The sequence below is a fragment of the Corylus avellana genome, chromosome ca2, assembly GCF_901000735.1.
Source record: "Corylus avellana chromosome ca2, CavTom2PMs-1.0".
Taxonomy (NCBI): Eukaryota; Viridiplantae; Streptophyta; class Magnoliopsida; order Fagales; family Betulaceae; genus Corylus; species Corylus avellana.
In genome coordinates this window covers 8,805,599-8,825,405 of record NC_081542.1, presented here as the reverse complement: position 1 = coordinate 8,825,405, position 19,807 = coordinate 8,805,599, and the positions used below count along the sequence as shown (strand labels likewise).

Below are 19,807 nucleotides of genomic sequence, written 5' to 3'. Positions count from 1 at the left end.
TAAGACCCTACAACATTCTCAAAAATTCTAAAGGAGTTGCCACATGAAATATTAGAGCTATAATAATCAATTACTAGTAGCAAATTAAAGTGTCATCTGTTAATTAGAAGAAGAAAAAAGTGTCATTGTTATGTAATACTCCAAACAAGTAGTATTTGCTATATGTGGGTTCCAATTTGTAGCAGAGTCAGAATTTTAGTTCACACAGGGCAAAACTAAATGGAGTTAAATAAGAATTAATTAAAAATGATAAAGAATATAACTAACAACATAAATAAATGATTTTAAAAATTTAATTATCGTTTAAAACATATAAATGTAACTTATAATTTATTTTTTTCACTCCTCTTGTCAATTTATTCAGTTTGACTCAACGAGTTTTCATACTTTGTAATCGTGCATGAAACTAATCGATAGAATTAGTTTCTCTCTCTCCCCCACCATAATGCCTTGGAAATTATGAGAATATCTATAATCAGGGCCAATCATCTTCTTTATGTGTGCTCTATTTTATATGGTATCACCTGCTAATTGCTATGAAGATAGAACATTATTCTTTTCAGTTCAAATGAATGGGAGAGTATTCTGTTAGTTATATTTGATGAATATTTTTGTCTTTTCACTTTTTGATGAGACAAAAATATCCCTCCAATATAACTAACTGAATATTCTTCAATTCAAATAAACTGGAGATGGTCCTATGAGGTTGGTTTTTAGGCATTTAAAGACATGTAAGAATGTGCTTAGAGGAAGAAAAAAAAATAAAAGAAAAAGAAAGAAGAGATGTTGGGGCATAGTTGTTATTGCCTTTGAATGTGTCTTTTGAGTTTGACAATTAAGTTTTTTTGACAGATTCACATGAGATTTATAGGGTGCGTGGAGGATTTTTTTTTTTTTTTTTCTTTTTTTATAAAAAAAAAAAAAGAAAAAAAAAATAGACCTAGATAATCCTACCTAGTTTGATAAAATTTTAAACAAGTAAGAAGAGTCAAGATGGGTCGTTTGCCCCCTCTTTACCCCTTTTCATCTGCCCCTGGTTTATGAAAACAAATTCAACCTCTTTAAAGCGGTGTTTATTGTTTATTGTTTTTACCTTTTGTTTTTTAGACAAACTTTTCTTTCAAACTGGATTGAAAAAATTTATTTCAACCTAATCTATAAAAGCGACATGTATCCGTTGAACATGTGAGATGCACATATTTTTTTTAATAGCAATGACAAAGTTGGAATAAATTTTATTAAAAACTTATGTGCATCTCATATGTTATTAAAAAAATGACACATGTCACTTTTATAAAGTAAGTTGAAGAAAATTCCTCTAACTCAGTTTGGAGGTAAACTTTGTCCTTTTTCTTTACTTGGGATTTTGGAGATCAAATATGCATCCATACACCTACCTTTATCACCCACGCGCCTCTTCTACACCTCCAGCTTTACCGATATGCTATCTTCCACCCTATGGCTTTTGTCCCTATAGATATACCACACATCTCCTTAGCGCGCGTGGGCTACACGTGCCACTACTACCTTGAGTCTCTTTTAAGCAAACCCATGGTCCCTTGGTTCTTTTAGATTTCTCAAATTCATATCTGAGCTTTAACAACATCTTGATCTTGTTGAGTTTCAGAGTCACCACCCTAGAAGAAGATTCCTCAAGTGTTGTAATTATACCTCTTAGTCTCTCTAGTTCCCTCGTAAGTTGTTAAGTTTTACGAGGTTCCCTTGTTGCTATTCCCGATTTCCATCATGAGTCAACCACCAGCTTTGCTAGCTTCATTCCTGCTCAATTTCTATTTTTGAGGTCTCGTTTCGAAATAGTAAAGTGTTAGCTGGCTGTCTATCTAGATTAGGTTTTTTAATTAATCCGCACTATAATGCTTGTTGTTTGTAGATTGGTTCTTCTGTTGTACATATAAATAAATAAATGGTTTTAAATTCTTTGGGTAGAGTCAATTCCCATGACTTTTTAAATGAAATGGGGCCTGATAGAAGAAGATGGAAAAGAAAGTTTAATTAGGGAATTGCCTCGAAGGTTCCTAAACTTGTTGGTTATGATTTTCAATATCGGAGGCACGTACACGTGTCAAAATCAGAGTGGCCTCCATAGCTATCACTTCCTACTTTAGGAAATTCATCATATTTGATGAATGATGATAATGTAAGTACTAATTTACTTTTGCGGTATGATTTAGACAATAGCCTACAATCTAAAAAAAAAAAAGACAATAGCTTACACAATGAGGGGCCAGCCCATGATTATTCCCCACCTTCCTATTCCTAAGCCCACTTCTATTGAAATCTTATATTTGGCCATTTCTACCTACCATAAATTAAATTAAATGCCCATTTGTTTTAAAGTTTGGTCTAAAAATTAATAAGTCATAAAATAAATAAATAAATAAATATATATTATTTATGGGTGACAAGAGTCATAATTTGATTGGTTTTGACATAACATCTGACCGTTTTTGTAACAAAAAAAAAAAGATAGAAGTTGGGTACATGGACTTATTTGTGTATATCACAAGGGACTCCAACATTTTTATACCACAAATAATTTATTGTAAATTGGTGTAATCACATGGACTGATTTTACATTTTTTTTTTCTCAAAGATGTAATCATATAAAATACACGTGGAACAATAGTCTCATATAGTTGTTTTATGGTGAATTTTGTTCAAGAAGCTAATCCCGAAGCAAAGGAACAGGAAAAATGAAGGAAGAGGAAGAAGAAGAAGAAGAAGAATAGGGATAATTGGAAGAACACACCTACGTATTTCTGGGTTTTCTAAGTTATGGCCTATGGAAGCCTTTTAGAACCTTTAACTCCAAACAATTATTTGCATATTTTAAAAATACAGACTAAATTTTTTTTTTAACTAAAAAGTAAAATATAAAAAGTCATTAGTGTAAGCATTAGCATTTTCATTATCATATATTCCCTACAACACACTTTATCAATTGAAAACTATATTAATAAATAATACCACATAATAAAAATGAACACAACCCATAATGAAAATTGAAAAGAACCTTCTTCCTCTTTAATATTTATTTTCCTAACTTGGAAAATAAATACAAAATAAGAATAATTTTTTATTTTTTATTTTTTAAAAAAAAGTAGAAGATTATAAATTCATTTAAGAAAATGAATTATATCATATAGCTAGCTTTAGCACAAATAGAGGCTCAAATTTGTTAAAAAATAAAATAAAATAAAATAAAATTGAATAAAATTGTAACACTAATAGAGACCCACTAACAAAATAAAACAAAAACAACAAAAGTAGGTGAAAATAAACATTGTAATGATAGAGGTGAGCTTCAATTGTCCTAGTCAATTTTGCCTATATATATATATCATCTTTTTTGTGTACGTGCATGTAAGAGAGAGGAAAAGAAAGAGAGAAAGAGTCGTGTTGCCTTTAAAGATAACTTTTTTTTTTAGTGAAATCTTTAGATTGACGCATAAAATTTGAAGCTCTTGCGGTATTTGAAATTAATCATTTTAGAAAAACTTTACTTAACCCCCTTTTAATTGTCGTCATCTTGCAGCTATATAACCTTTAAATTTCAAATTCTCTTAATTTAGTATATGCATCGTTCAATTTTTTTTTTTTCAGTTTTATCTTTCCGTTAGCATTTTCAGTTAAATTTTGTCAAAATTTTCAAAATACACATATTATATATATATATTTTCAATGATTGATGTGTGCGTATTTTTGCAAACTCCGTTAAATCCTTACCAATGTATAAATCCTTGCAATTTTTTTCCTTTTTTTCTTTTCTTAAAAAAATGGGTATTTTGAAAATTTGACATTCATCCGTTAGGATTTAATAAAAAATCCTAACAGAATAATGAAATTGAAAAAAGAAAAATGGATACACTAAATAGAAAGTTTTTGAAGTTTATGAGATAATTGCAAATGTGATGAAAGTTCAGGGTGTTAAGTGAAATTTTTTTCTTCTCTAAGGAGGCCACAAATTTTTTATTTTTATTTTTATTTTTCTCTTTGATTGGAAGGTCATATATTTTTGTCCATGATTGGAGGGTTTTTGAGCTTGGGCTTCTCATAGTTTGGGGGAAGGCCAGGGGCATGGCCCCTACTAGTCCCCTTTTGACTATGCAATTGCATATACACTATTATATCAGTTTGTAAAATATACTTTTAATTTATAATTGTTTTTGTTCCTTACGCTTAAAATTTATTTGGAATTGCGTTATGAATGGTAAAAAAATACTTTTAATACCTAAAAAGTTGTGCCAAACTAAAAGCTGGCATGTTTGGTAAAAAATTCTAAAAGTACTTCTTTAACTTTTTTACTCTAAAAATAAACAAAACACATTTTTAGTAAAAGCTTAAAAATAAAACTTTTACCAACAAAAAAAAATGTTTTTTTACTTAAAAAACTCTATTTACCAAACACAATCCTAAACATTCTCTTAGTAAAATATATGTATCTTGTGAAGAAGAGGGAAATAATAATAATAATAATAATAAGGGAAGAAGGGTTTTAAAAAAAAAACATTGTTTGCTCCCTAAGAGGGAACAGATAAGGCAAGTAGGGAGAATATAGATGATCATATTAATACTTATATTATATGTAATTTTTTTTTCTACTTGTGGATTGTGTGCCTATTTACTTAAATTGGGAAGCTATAGCTATAAATATTTATTGGTTGTAACAGCTATGGGGCTTTAGGAGCAGGTATCCCCATATCTGGGTTTGAGATTACAAATGCAGGAAATGTGTTCCCTACCCTAAAGTGGAATGTTATTATAGATACACATTCCTTTTATATAATTGTTAATATTATTATTGTCTTCCCTTTTCAGCTCTCCTTAATTGTGGACTGCATGTGCTCCTGGCCTCCCCCCCCCTCCCCCCCATACTAATTTTTAAATATTATTGGTCCTTTCCCCTTGATTTTATCCCATTTTATTTACTCTTTGTCACTTGGTCTTCAAGAAAATATAAATATATATATATATATTCAGTAGAAGGAAGAGGAACACAAGGTCCTACTTTTTTATTTTCTTCATATTTTTATGATATAACTTTCAAAATTACTTTGAATATGAATTTAATGCTAATTTATTTCAAATTTAATGACGTTAATGTCATGTTAAAAAATATAAAAGTAAGAGCGTGAGAGTGAAAGTGTAAGATTACTCTGTTAATAAAAATGATCCATCGAGATTAAAAAATATGTGTAGAGCCAAATGTTTTGAAATTGCCTGAGTATTTGAAAGGGCTCATGTTTCCATATAATTACCAAATTAATGTTGCTGTAGTTTCTCTTCCTATGAGGTGGAAAATAAGTTTTTTTTTTTTAGACCCCAATTAATAGATGATAATAATGGAGGTGATAGGAAGTAGGAGTGGCCCTCCCGACCCCAAAGCCCTTCTAAACTCATTACCTAAAATTGTAGGTGTCAACTCATATTTTCGTGACAGTAAAAATGAAGTTAGAAATTTTTGTAGACTAAAATATAAATGACAAATACATTAAGATAGGGGTCAAAGCATAAATAAAATATAGATTAAAATTAAAAAATAAACAAAATATATAAAAAATAAACAAAATTTTCTTAATTTATTTCAATCTTTAACTCAAATACCTATCAAAATAGAACCCACCGTAGCCATATCGCTTTAGCTTCTACGTTGCTATCCATGTTGCGTTAAAAAACTCTTTTACTTGGCTTTTGAAAGTTATTGTTCGTGCCTAATTTTTTTAATGACAGATTTAGGTTGTTGCTCATGATAGATTTTGATTGTTTAAGGTTTTGGGTATAAAATGATTTATGTTATATATAATAGGGTCAAGAACCAAGCCTTTTTCTTTTTCAATACCCAAGCTTAATTATTTTGGCCCAAGTATATAAAATTTAGCTATTTATATACTAGTAAATAAAATTTTGAAAAAGAGAGGGGAGGGTCATGGTTGGTCATCTCCTCCCTCCGTCTCTACGTGTCGGATTCACCGGTTATGTTAAAATTTATTAGTCTAAATATTGTGTGTCATGCTCGAGTCATGTTGAAGCATATATGTATAAAACTATATATTTGGTTTCAGGGGCAGATCTACAACCTAGGTTGGGGGGACGACTGTTCCCCTTCCCCACTAAATTTTTTACAAATTTGCTTAAAATATACTCATTTTATAAATTTTTCCTATCAAAATAATATTTTTGTCCCCCCAAAATAATATTTTTGTCCCAATTAATTATTATTTTTTTTGCCCTCCAAAATAATATTTGTGTCCCCTTTTAATTTTTTTTTAAGTTTACCCCTCTTTCAACATAAAAAAACCTAAAATACCCCATTCATTTTGTTTCTCTTCATATTCTAGTTCGCTTCTAACCAGAAGCTAATCAATTTGGTTTGAGACTCTGATTGAATATATAAAAGAGAAAGTTAAATGGTTTAAGTTCTTTGAGTGGCTTTTAACCAACAATTAATTACCATTATTTGGCTAGGCTTCTAGCATTGTTGTTATTTAGAGCTTCATGGAATTGTTAGAAAAAAAGAGTATACTCTCAAATGTTCTGTTTTTCTTGAACCCTATAGATCGTGCTTAGTTTATTTTGCTCGTTATTTATATTATTGTGTATTTGTGATGCCATAAAATTAAATATAAGATTTCTATGCTTTTATTTTATATCAACACACACAAACACGATTATATGCATCTATGTGCTTTTAGATTTATACAAGTCTATCCATCTCCCCAACCAAAATAATAATAATAATAATCCGTCCCCCCACACCATAAATCATAGTTCTGCTTTGGTTTTCATCTTGCGTTCATCTCGTTTCTATTTATTTAGTATAGATAAGCAAATTTACTATTGAATTTGTGGAATGCATGTACATAGGTCTCACATATTCAATTATAAATTAAAAAAAAATATATGGCAATTTAAAATATGAATGTCTAGCGCTTATTATTAATTAATCATTTCCCACATCTTGAATTAATAAGCTGTATTTATCCAAAAGTTGAGCCATGAATTGAAGTTGTACCACATGGTTAAAACTTAAAAGGAAACTTGAGTGACACGTTGATGATATCTTTCACGTACATCAAAGGACCGACTAGACAATCACCAATAAATCGTACGTACATTATTGTTCATTCGTACCTATAAATTCAGGAAACCAATTCCAAGTTTTGCAACAAATCTTCCTCTGGATTTTTCCTCTCGTTTACCCCCACGCCACGCACGTTTTTGTTTGCGCTCGCGGTGTGAAATCACATATTAATTAAACACCTTTAATCAACTAATTAACTAATTAACTCACTAATCTGCCTACCCAACCAACCTCACAGCTAATTATAATCAAACTGACTGATAACATATTGTTCTTTGCTGTCCAATTTCTTCACATCAAAACAGTACAAGATAAAAAAATTTAAGTAATCATTTTCTAATGTTTTTATTTTACGGAAATAATAATATTTAGTCTTTAAGGTTTTATTCAATTTGAATTTAGTCGTCCTTGTTTCTAATTTCAAGAATATGGTATTTAAGTTAAATAAGTCCATTTACTAATTTTCTATATATTACGTGCATGTCATTTAACACGCTATGATCAATCTCAACGTCAAAGTTAACGGTTTTGCTTATAGAATTGAGTCTTTTGTTTTTTTTCTTAAGTAAAGTTCACTTAATCCCCTCAAACTATCACACCAATGACAATCTACTCGCCAAACTATCAATTGTGAACAAAAATTTAATTTTTCTTTAAAAAATTTAAGGGTATTTTTGTCTTATTAAAAATTTTATAAGGATAATTTTGTCATTTTGCTAGCATTGGAAGGTACATTGTCATTATTTTGGTAGTTTGGGAGATGAATTGTCGTAATTAATAGTTTGGGAGATAAATTGCCATTAGAGTGGTAGTTTGAAGGGGTTAAATGGACTTTATCATTTTTTTTAATTTTTATTTATTTATGAATGACTTAACTCCTAATGACTAAATTCAAATTAAATAAAAACCTAAGAGCTAAATATGAATTTTTTTTCTTTTATTTTAAGAACAAAAATTAAAAGTCGACAAATAGAAATGACCCAAAATTCCAATTGGGTAAAAGAGTAGTTAATCTTATCTAATTAACAATCACCAAGTGAAAATTATATGTACCGATGTCCAAAGCAACTATCAACATCAACCAAAAAACAATAACGTCTCAATAAGAACAACGTACCCGACTCTGAACTTGGAAAAAGACTTATAAATACTTTAATTTATTTTATATAAAAAGCATTATCGAACGAGTTCATCATCACGTTATTTAGCGTTCGAATGAGAAGGTGAAAGCCGAGATGAAATTAGGAGGGAATGGTACAAAAGTTTGGAATAGAGCAAGATACGTAATTGCGTTGAAGGTTCCTCCATACGTAGTAGCTATCAAAATATTCACTTCCCGAATTCCCACCAGAATTAAACATACGGGAAAGAATACGGTTTGGGAGGTTGTACACCACGCGCTTACAAAGAGAGTGATGACAGCAACGTTGCTGTCTTCCTCTTTGGTCACCGTCATCTTTCTACTCACTGCCAAACTTGTCCTATTATAGCAAAACACTCCCATGTTATCTTTACACAGACTGACTCAAAGTCCCCCCCCCCTCCCCTCTCTCTCTCTCTCTCTCTCTCTCTTCCTTTTGCAGTATTAAAACTCCCAGTTGCTATCCCTTTTCCAGGAAAGAAAATCTTAATGATTTGCAGCCATTTTTCTTTCTCTCTGCAGATGTCATAGCTAGCTGCACTACTCCTCCAAAGCAGATTATTATTTCTTCATCTTTCATTTCACCATTATTGTCTTCCTAGCTAGCTAGCTCTTCCCACATCGGAAAGAAAACCCTTCTTCTTCTTCCTTTCTTTTTCCATGCAAAATCTAGCAATATGGCATCTTTTTTTTTTTCTTTTTTTTTTTTTTTTCAACTTTCTTGAGTTACAAAGGAAAACCCTAAAAGCAGAAGAAAACTGAAAAAAAAAATAAAAAAATAAAAAAAAAACCCATCCCTTCCAAGATCCGGGAAAAACAAAAGCGATTAATTAACAAAAACCCAGAATCAAAAATAAAAAAAAAAGCAACTTTTTTTTTTTTTGTTAGAATTTTATTCTCCATGGATTTAGTTTCTTCCCAACCAAACAACCCCACATATGACGTCATCACCCCCATAATACCCAACACTACTACTACTAATGCAACTCCACCCAGAACTCCATCGACTGCCACGTCATCGCCATCTTCCGCCGCCACCACTCCAAGCCGCTACGAGAACCAGAAGAGGCGAGACTGGAACACCTTCTGCCAGTACCTGAGAAACCACAAGCCACCGCTCTCGCTTCCCATGTGCAGCGGCGCCCACGTGCTCGAATTCCTCCGCTACCTCGACCAATTCGGGAAGACCAAGGTCCACAACCAGACCTGTCCCTTCTTCGGGCTCCCGAACCCGCCCGCTCCCTGCCCGTGCCCGCTCCGGCAGGCGTGGGGGAGCCTCGACGCGCTCATCGGCCGCCTCCGCGCCGCCTACGAAGAGCACGGCGGGCGGCCGGAGGCCAACCCCTTCGGTGCAAGAGCTGTGAGGCTGTTTTTGCGTGAGGTTCGTGATTTTCAGGCCAAGGCAAGAGGTGTCAGCTATGACAAGAAGCGGAAAAGGCCCAAGCCCAAGAACATGGCCCCTCCTCCAAGTAATAATGCAAATTGATGGGTATTTCTTTTAATTTCTTCTCCTATTTTTCCCTTTAATTATTAGTATTTATAAGGAGAGGGGTTGTTTCTTTGTGGTGGCTTTTTTGTGCAAGTTTAAGGTGGTTTCTGGATTCGTGGGCTTGAAAGAAAAAAAACTGTTCTACTAGCGGATGTTTGTATAAATATATATGTTTATATATATTTATATGTTCTTAATTAAAGACTCCATGTAATTTTAATTGAAAAAATGGGAAATTCTCAGTTATTCAAGGGAAAAATACTGTGAGCAAATCATTTTAAATTTAGATGGTTGCACTGTTATGTCATATTGTTCATCTCTCTCTCTCTCTCTAGGATTTACCCAAATATAAAAATTAAATTAATGAAGAAAAAGTGCTGGAGAAGTGGGATAATCACGAGCCTCTAAACAGTGAGATCTGGTTAGATAGTAGGTTTAAAGGTAATATTATGATCAGGCCTATAATTAGGCATAGATTATCTTTTCTATTATAGATGGCAGCCAGAATTAACACACATGTTAAATAGGTAATTAATATATATATATATACGTAGAATTTGAGCCTATGGAAGAATGGAATATTGAGAATTCGAGAGGGGTAGCTAGATAGCTAGCTAGCTATTAACTTCATCATCCACCTGGAACAACAACAACCCCTTAAACATGATTAAAGGTGGAGTAGTTTTCTTTGGTTAGGCTGATATATTGGATTATCCTTTTGGGTATCTATAAATTATTATATTAATTACCATATTTTAAATCTTAATGTTAGGTGAATGAGTAACGGGGATAATATAATGTCTACTTTATCCCTATGATACTTCCATAACACTTAACGAGGGATTAGGGAAGCACTCAAATCGAGCTGATATTGACTTAAGGTATTCAGAATTTGGTGAGGAAACAATAAATAAAAAGGGTGAGAAAATTTGAATTCTTTTTTGTAAATGTTTTTTAAAGATCATAAAATTATGATTAGAACATCATATAAAAACTCCCATTTATGCTTCCCTTCTTTGCAAGAGGCTATCTTATTAAGTATGCTTAAGGATGAGTTTGTAATTCTGATTTTAGGGCATTAATTCCTTAAAACATTTATTCATAACAGAGGAAATTAAGGAAAAATGTTCAGTTTTGAAGTTGAATCTAGTGTATATATATATATAATCTATTAATCCTTAAAAACTGTTTTCAGCAAGTGATTATTGTTTTCTAATAAGGGATTCAAACAAGAGTCCTTTATGATAATTGTATTGGGTTGACTACATGAATCTTACTAGTACCATTCTGTTCATTTTTTCTTTGTCTTTCCAAAATAGAAGACATTGGAAGTTTTGAAAACATCATCTGATTAAAATGTAACACGTTGCAGGTGGAGTGAATGTTGTGTTTTTTTAATTTCCTCAGTCAAGATTTAGTGTCACTTTCTCTCTGATCTTTTTCTAATAAAAAACTTGAAATTAAATCTAGATCGTTGAAAATACCGCGGAAAATCTCTTATTGGCCAAATCCTTATTCATATGAGTAGGACTGGTAGAAGACTAAAACTTTGAAAGTTAAACCATGCCTACTTTTCTTTGCATGGTCATTTTTTTTTTCTTTGCATGGTCAATTTGAGTAATTTGAAATCACAAAGAGCGCCCTAATCAAGTGCAGTGACTGGTCTGGCTAACTACCCAAAGTGATAGCTACTACCAAACTAACTTGTAAGACTTATTTGGTGTGAAATTATTTAATAATAAAACAGTACACTTGATTAAATTGATGTCACAATTTCATTTATTAAGTGCACTGTTTACGTCATATATAATTTGTTTGATAATTTTCTAACAAAGTTCTATTGTGAAAGTCAAGTTTTCTCTATATATTCAAGTCATTACGAAAATATCATCATAATTTTCAGCGTGCATGGATGCATTCTTCTTAGGAGTTGCTTCTCTTATGATCATGTGCAAATAACCCTATACTTGATTAAGCCAAAATGGAAGTAATTTGTATGTATAGATGTATATATATATATATATACCCTAGCTAGTCAGTAAAATACGGGGGAAAATGTATATTTACAATTAATTATAATACGGGTATCTCAAAAAAATACAAAAAGACAATACTTACCATTTTTTTTTTTGTGTCAGAATATCATAATCACCATAATATCTTTCTCTTATACAAGATAATTTAATTAAAAAAAAAATTATCTTATTACAACATGACAAAATGGACAAAAATCATCCATTTTCATACATAAAATAAAACAAAAATCAGGGTCTTTCATATGAGGATCAGTTAATTTGTCCTAGCTGAATGAGAATCAAACTTATTAGCCCTAGAATTGTTTCTAGAGCTCAGGCGATCAGGAGATTGTTCTTGGGTTGAGGATAAATTAATGTTGAACCTTAAAAGCTTTTAGTTTGACCTTAAAAGCTTTTAAGGAGTACTTGTGTTCCTTATTTTACTTTTAGGCAGTTTGTTTGGTTGTATTGAGCTGTGTTGGATGATGTTAGCATACTTCTGTTAACAGCTTTGGGGTTGCATTGATCTATATAACACGATCCTTGTATTCTTATTTATTTTTTTGTGTCATTTAGTTCATTCTTGTTCATCCAAGCAAAAACTATTTTAAAAAAGAATGTGATGCAGCTTGGTGCAGTGGAAAGCTGAATCTACAAGCACTATAACTCACAACTCTTTTACAAATCCAAGAAAAAACAAGGAATTACAGTAGAACTAAGAAAAAAAAATCACTGATTGAGTAATTCTTATTGAGAAAACTGAAAAATCCATGTTTGAGCGGTCAATGTAACACCCGAGGAAATTATTGATTGGACATGTGTTTTAATATTGAACGCATGTTGTTAGAAAGGAGAAGCATCTCCGTGTGTTAAACGGAGAAGCATCGACACTTACTTAATGAAGTTAACTTAGCACTATTTGAACGGAGACGTATCCCGTTCGACCTCCAGTGCACAGTAACAAAAAATTGCCTATTTAACGAGATTGAAGCAAAGGCAAATTTACATTTTATTTCCCTTTCATTTTGTAAGCCTGTTTAGAGGTTCCGAGTATATTTGAGTGTTTTATGTGTAGAGGAAGAGAGAGAGAGAAAGTAGGAGAGTTGTGAATGCAAGAAGGAAGATCTTGGAGAAAAGCTAAAATTATAATTCCTCATACTCCTTTTGGCTCTCTATGATTTAACCAAATTCATAGATATTGATATTATGATATAATACATGGATGGTGTTTAAGTTATTGTGTTAGTTAAATGGAAGTTTTGACGCATTGTTGTTATTGTGGTATTATTGTTGGAGAAAAATAGTGAGAATTAGGGTTCTCATGAAAATTATTGATTTTTAACATAAAAAGTGGAAGTTTTTAGTTGTATGTTGAGTTGTGAAATATTAATGTATGATGTAGACAGAGATTTTGGATTGTAAGTGAGTTTTTCACATCAAGTTTTAGCTTTTGCACATTGTCATTCGAACGATGCTAATGACGTTTGAACAAGGCAATATCTGAGAGCCTCTGTCAAAGCCTAATCAAACTCTGTTCAACCGAGTTGGGAACCATAAAGCCCTAGTCGGCCAGTTGGACTGTTCTTGAAATTCATATCTACAATGTGTGATAATTACCCTTATGGAGTGAAACCACTAATGCCATGATTAACCAAACATAAGTGTAAATTTTTATCAAAATCAGCTTCTATAGGCATCAAGTTTTGTGTGCATGTATTAATTATCTGTTGGATTAGAAATACAGTTGGATTCAAATAGCGTATAGGAAGTTTGTTCATAAAGTGTAGTTAATTACTTATAAAGTACTTATTTGGGGAGTATTATACATTGTAATACATGGAAGAAATAACTCATATAATGGTTTTACTATCATGATTCATTTGTAACATTCTTTATGTGAGTGGGAGTATTCCATCCATAAATTGGAATAAATAAAGTTATGGCCAATATTGAAGTATCAAATACCATAAAGAAATTCATGTTAGAAATCTCTTAATTATTAAAGTGTGGCTACATCCATATACGATTTACTTAGACAGAAAAATTTATTCCAAATAAAGATTTATTTATTGAACCATAATTGAAATTAATTTTTATTCTAATTTTTATTCCTTGATGAGAGGAATAATTAAGAAAATTGTTGTTAGTTGGACGAGCAGGGATTTATCCTATGTAGGCAGGCAGGCTGTTATTAATCAATTCTATTGTATTTTCCCTACAAACTTGTTGGTCCTTTTTGTTCATTCTTCCTAATGGTGTGATCAAGTTTTAATTTTGCAATTAATTACCTATGTGTATGAAGTTTCTCCCCAATATTTAAAAACATATTTTAGAGAACAAAACCCTAATTAACCCCGTTAGCGGTTTTTAATAACCGCTTTCAAAAGTGGTTAGCCGTTATAGTAGTTCACAGTTAAAAATACGGTTAGCGGTTCTAGATTTGCACCCCTAATTAACGGAAAGAAACAATGTTATTTATACTCTTTGGTGTTTATTTCTTAACGTATCAATAAAAATTATCATTGAATGCTACGTGATCTGATTCTTTTTCCTCAGTTTCATTTAGAATTCGTTCATCAATCATAATTGTCCAAGACTTTTCTTGGCCATCTTGCTTGATTTGAACTACACAAACCCTAGCCAACTTTCTCGAGTTTTCACGATGATCGATGCATGTGTAGCATTGTTATTTCAGCCTCAGGTGGTACAGTGCCATCTAAATTTGTCCAACTGAGAAATAAGACAAGAATACGGTTTCTGAGATACTGTCCACACAAAAAAAATAATAGATCGATCCATGGTGATACAAATATCAAGACTAAATAATTGAGATGTGCTATACATCTTCTATGAGTTTTTTTTTTTTTTTTTTTTTTTTCTATTTTTTACTTCTTAAAATTATCATTTAATTTGTGGGGTTCATTAAAGATCTGATACTAATTTTGAAAAAACAAAGGATTAGAGAAAATCCAGAGAAAAAAAAAAATAGCATTTTTCTAAATAATATCTTTTTTTTTTTTTCTTTGGGCAAGGAAAATTGAGATACAGTAAATTAACCAAGTAATAGACAAATTTGGTTAAATTAATGTTATTTAATATATTATTATATGACTGTTATATAATTTAATATTGTGACAATAAAAATCAAATTAATACTTAAAAAAAATTAATTTCAAATTATATGAAAATATTGATGTGAAAGGTTAGGTACCAACGTTTTTAAGTTTGTAGCACAGCTCAGGTAAATGCACGAAACTTTCTTTTTAAATGTACGAGCCTTGCTTTTTCTGGTTTCCATACCTTTCATGGCAAATTATTTTGACATGAATAGTGACATTATCTCTCAAACATGTGTCGCTTCCATTCGTTCTCCCCCATGGGCCCATGCCTCAAATCCCGTCTAAATATTGTCTCAAAATGTTTGATAATTTTCATCATGCAGTAGGATGCTTGAATAAAACACATGGTAAATTTAGGAAAAAATCCAGTTTACTTAGGAGTTTTTCAATTTGAATCCTAAAGTTTAAAAATTGGCAATATGCCTCCTTAATGTTTCAAAAAATTTTAATTTAAACCTTCCGTTACTAATTTTCGTTAAATTGGACGGAAATTTTTTTTAAAAAGCCTGAAGGTAATTATGTAATTTTAGAGATTTTCGTCCAATTTGACGAAAATTAATAACGGAAAGTTTAAATTGAAAATTTTTGAAACATTAGGGGGTACATTGTCAATTTTTAAACTTTGAGGTTCAAATTAAAAAATTCTTAAAACTTCAGGGAGTGAACTGGATTTTTCCCTAAATTTATTATACGACAATAATATATATATATATATATATATTTTTTGGCGTAAAAAAGATAAGAGGGGTTTGAGCGGGACTATAATAGCATATGCTTGGTCAAAATTAATAACAAGAAGGGTTTAGACAAGAAAACTAAAGCAAGCCTCAAGTTGGTTTAATCATAATTGACTTAATCCTATCGAAGACACTAATGAACACTTAACTAATGGTGTGAAAACAATATGTATTTTTTTTTTATTAAATGGATCTATATGACAATTTGGATGCATTTTAGAATTAATTACCTTTTAAGTACTTAGATTTTTTTTTTTTTTTTTTTTTTTCACCTGGGTTTCAATTCGTATCACAGATAGTACATAACTTATGAGTAAATACTAGTTTAGTATCTTTGTCACAATTCCATCATCCAAACTAACGAACTACCATAGTTGTGGTTTCGGCCACCCTTAATAGCCGGTTTGAAGTGATTTGGCTACCCTAATGTCCAAAAAGGGGCGGCCGAAACCACCCCAAAGGCCTTGGGGTGGCTTGGCCATCCCTCAGAGGTCATGGGGTGGTCAAACCACCCTTAGACCGACTGCAGGAGTGGCCGAAATCACTCTCATGGCAGTTTGTTAGTTTGATTGACAAAATAATGATAGAGGTATTAAACTAGTATTTACTCATAAGTCAAATACTATTTGTAATACGAATTAAAATCAAGATTAAAAAAATAAATAAAAACATGTACTAAAAAAAATTATTAACCTAAAAATTTAAAAGCAAGGGAATCATAAGATAAGATTAGAAGACGTGAAAAATGGTACGAATCTAATAATTATTGGAGTAGGGAAGGATAGAATTTCAAGATCAACATCAAGTTAACAAATTTCGCACTCCAATTCAATTGAACCACCCGTCACCCTCAAACCAAATCCCCCTAAAAGCGAGATTCTTCCCGGCCCCCCTCTCTACCAAATTAATCACCCAATAAATTTTTTAAAATAATAATAATAATAATTAATCTCACCCACCAAAAGCCTGTTTGTCTTTTGTCAATTGTCACACATACAAAAGGAAAAGCTGGGTTGGGCTCAGTAACCCATGCAACTCCGTACAAAGATCCCGCAATCTATGGTCGCACGACGGGACATCGGGGTGGTCTTGACACGTGCAACCTCCCACTTGGCCCCCACCATTTTCGTGGACGCTGCACTACTTTGTCGGCAAAACAACCCAAAAAAGCCTCCCCCATTTGCGACCTTCCTTTTTCCGAAACGTGGCGCAATGTGGTCCGTCGATGGGGGGATGGTCCGTACGGTAACACTGTGGTTGGTTGTGTTGGGTTTTTTTCCATCTTTGGGCTTCGCCTGTTTTGCTATTTACGGGGGAGGAGGCGGAATCAGTAATCAGAATTCCCATGCAAACTGGTGGTGTGGGGGAACATTCGTTTCTTTCTTTTTCTATTAATTCTCCCCCACTCTCACCGTCTTTCGATACTTCGTAAATTTTAAGATAAGCACAATTTTTATAATTAATTCTATTTTCTTCATTAGATTCTTGTCAAATTTGCAGTAAATATTTGTTTTTTTATTTTAACGATGTGTAAATCTAAGAATTAATTTTTATTATTTTTAAAGGATATATAATTCAACCGGCTAAAGACTAGACTATTTCATGAAACTAAGGCCATTGGTTTGAATCTTTTTTTTTTCATTTATCTTTTCTTGTGTAGACATGTGAAAAAAAAAAGAAGGATAATTACTTTTTGCCCTAATGAATTATAGTATTTTAGCACTTTCTTCTCATGAATTACCAATTATGGCACCTGACCTCATCAAACTATCATCTTATGACAAAAAGTCTCATTCCGTTAGTTAAAGGGGTTAAAATTAACTGTCAACGGTCATGTGCAAGTCCTGTGTCATTTTTAATTTTTTTTCTTCCACTTTTGTCCTCATTTTAAATTGTTTTCATTTGTTGGATTAGGGTTTAAGAGGGTATACATGTCATTTTCTCAGTCTGAAGTGAAGGCAAAAGTGGAAGAAAAAAAATTTAAAATTGCACATGACTTGCACATGACCGTTGACTGTCAATTTTAACCATTTTGACTGACGGAAATAGGCTTTTTATTATAAGATACTAGTTTGATGAGGTCAGATGTCATACTTAATAGTTTATGGAGAAAAAGTGTCAAGATACTGTAGTTCATGAAGTAAAAGGTAATTATCCATAAAAAAAAAATAAAAAAAATTAATACTAAATTTGTAAGAAATGAAGGAGACAGACCAATAAAAAGGAAAAGATTTCTCTTACTAACTTTTATGAAGAATTTATTATTATTATTTTTTTCTAGTCTTTTCAAGGATATGGGTTTATTTGACAAAACGTTTTAGATGTTTCGTGTTTTTTTGATTGATATGTGACATAAAAATGGAAGTGATTTAATATTTTGTAAGTGTTTTATGTTTTGAGATGTTTATTAATATATATATATTTTTTATTATTATTTTTTTGGTTAAGAAACGAGCCCATTATCAAATGGATTTACATTATATGTGGTTGGAATTATTGTGTGGTGGCATTTGTGAAACTATTTTAGATGTTTTAAATGATTATATTCTATTCCTTTTTCCCGAGCAAGATAGAACAATGGTAATGGGGATGCGGACGGCACCAAAAAGTAGAGCATAAAGTGGGAGATAGCGATGGATAAAGTGGGCCTAAAGCCCATTCCAGTAGGAGCGGCCGATGGGATTATGGATTGGGCCGTACCAAAAATCTGATCATTAAAGACAAATGTCCATGATGCAGCAAACCACGATGAGTTCCTGCAAAAACATGGAGCCTGAATATCCTTGCTTGAAAGATAGCCATGGAGGAACCTGCACAAACAATGTCACTGGTAGTTTCCCCTTCAAAATGGAATAGGATCCTTTCCAGTTCATTTGAACTGGATAGTTATATTGAAAATCTATTTTTGTCTTTTCACTTTTTGAAAAGACAAAAATACCCTTCCAATATGATCTAGTTCATTTGAACTAGATAGAATTCTATTTCCAAAATGATGGTACCTAAATCCCAAAAAGGGAGCCAGTTTGGTCGAACATTCAGTGTATTATTACCCAACAATTCTAAGGTTGTAGATTGAACGTTCGGTGGTCCCTGTCAAACTTTAAGAATATCAACAGAAGAACAATACCCTAAAAACCTTATATACATTTATTCACATAACTATACAACTTGTTTTATACTTCCTAAAACTAAACATATACAAAAAATACCATTACAACCTAAACCTGATCAAATTTCTATCAAGCTTCATATAGGTTTCAATATACTATGTCCTCTTCAACTTCCAAGGATAATAGTCCAATTTGTCATGCTCTCCTAGGCTTATGTCCTCTACATCTATAAATTTTAACAATTTACAGGTGCAACTTGTAAGTCAACCTTCAATAAATGCAATTAGCCATGTTGTATGTGTATGTGAGCCGTTTGAAAAAATAAAAAAAATATTCCTGGGAGGATTTTTGTGAGCCCTCTGAAAATAATCCTCACAGTAACCTACCGTTTGGGTCTGTTTGGCAACAGATGGTTACTGTTTAGTGGATAGGAACTGTAGCAAAAATTAATTAATGTAAGAAAAAAGTAAGAATGTTTAGTATGGAAAAGTGAACAAATTTTATTTTGTAGTGATTTTTTTATTTAAATAATAAAAAGTGATTGATGTGATGTGATGTACAAAAGTAAAAACGTTGAGAGTTAAATTTTTTGGATGAATAATAAGAAGCTCTTCGCAAACGTTGCGAACAAGACTTTGGTGGTGTCTCCCCTAAACACTTTTCACCTCATTTTTCTAAAAAAATCAGAATCAAAACATTCACTTTTTATATCACATCATTCACTTTTTATTACTATTAAAAACAAAAAACAAAAACAAAAAACAAAAACAAAAAATCATTTTTCAATACCACTTTTTCACTTTTCTATACTAATAATTTTTTAATTTATTATTATTATTATTCAAAATGCATGAACATGCCCTGTTGTTTTCTATACTAATAATTTTTTAATTTTTTAATTTATTATTATTATTATTCAAAATGCATGAACATGCCCTGTTGTTTAACAAACAGTTTAACCTTTTGCACCAAAACTCTTATAATTAGGAGATGAGAGAGATTTACAACAAATGTTTTGATCAACCAAATGAAGCAAATTTCTAATACCTAACAAACCTAAACCCCCATTAATCAATTTAATAAACTTTCCATTC

General features: G+C 31.7%; 1 protein-coding gene across 1 annotated transcript; it reads left to right on the top strand.

The window, feature by feature from the left end:
- The first annotated feature begins 8,667 nt into the window (after positions 1–8,667).
- LOC132171251 (protein LIGHT-DEPENDENT SHORT HYPOCOTYLS 1-like) lies at positions 8,668–9,980 on the top strand. The gene has a single exon (XM_059582521.1). The coding sequence runs from the start codon at positions 9,145–9,147 to the stop codon at positions 9,727–9,729; it is 585 nt and encodes a 194-aa protein (XP_059438504.1). The 5' UTR covers positions 8,668–9,144; the 3' UTR covers positions 9,730–9,980.
- The last annotated feature ends 9,827 nt before the right edge of the window (positions 9,981–19,807 follow it).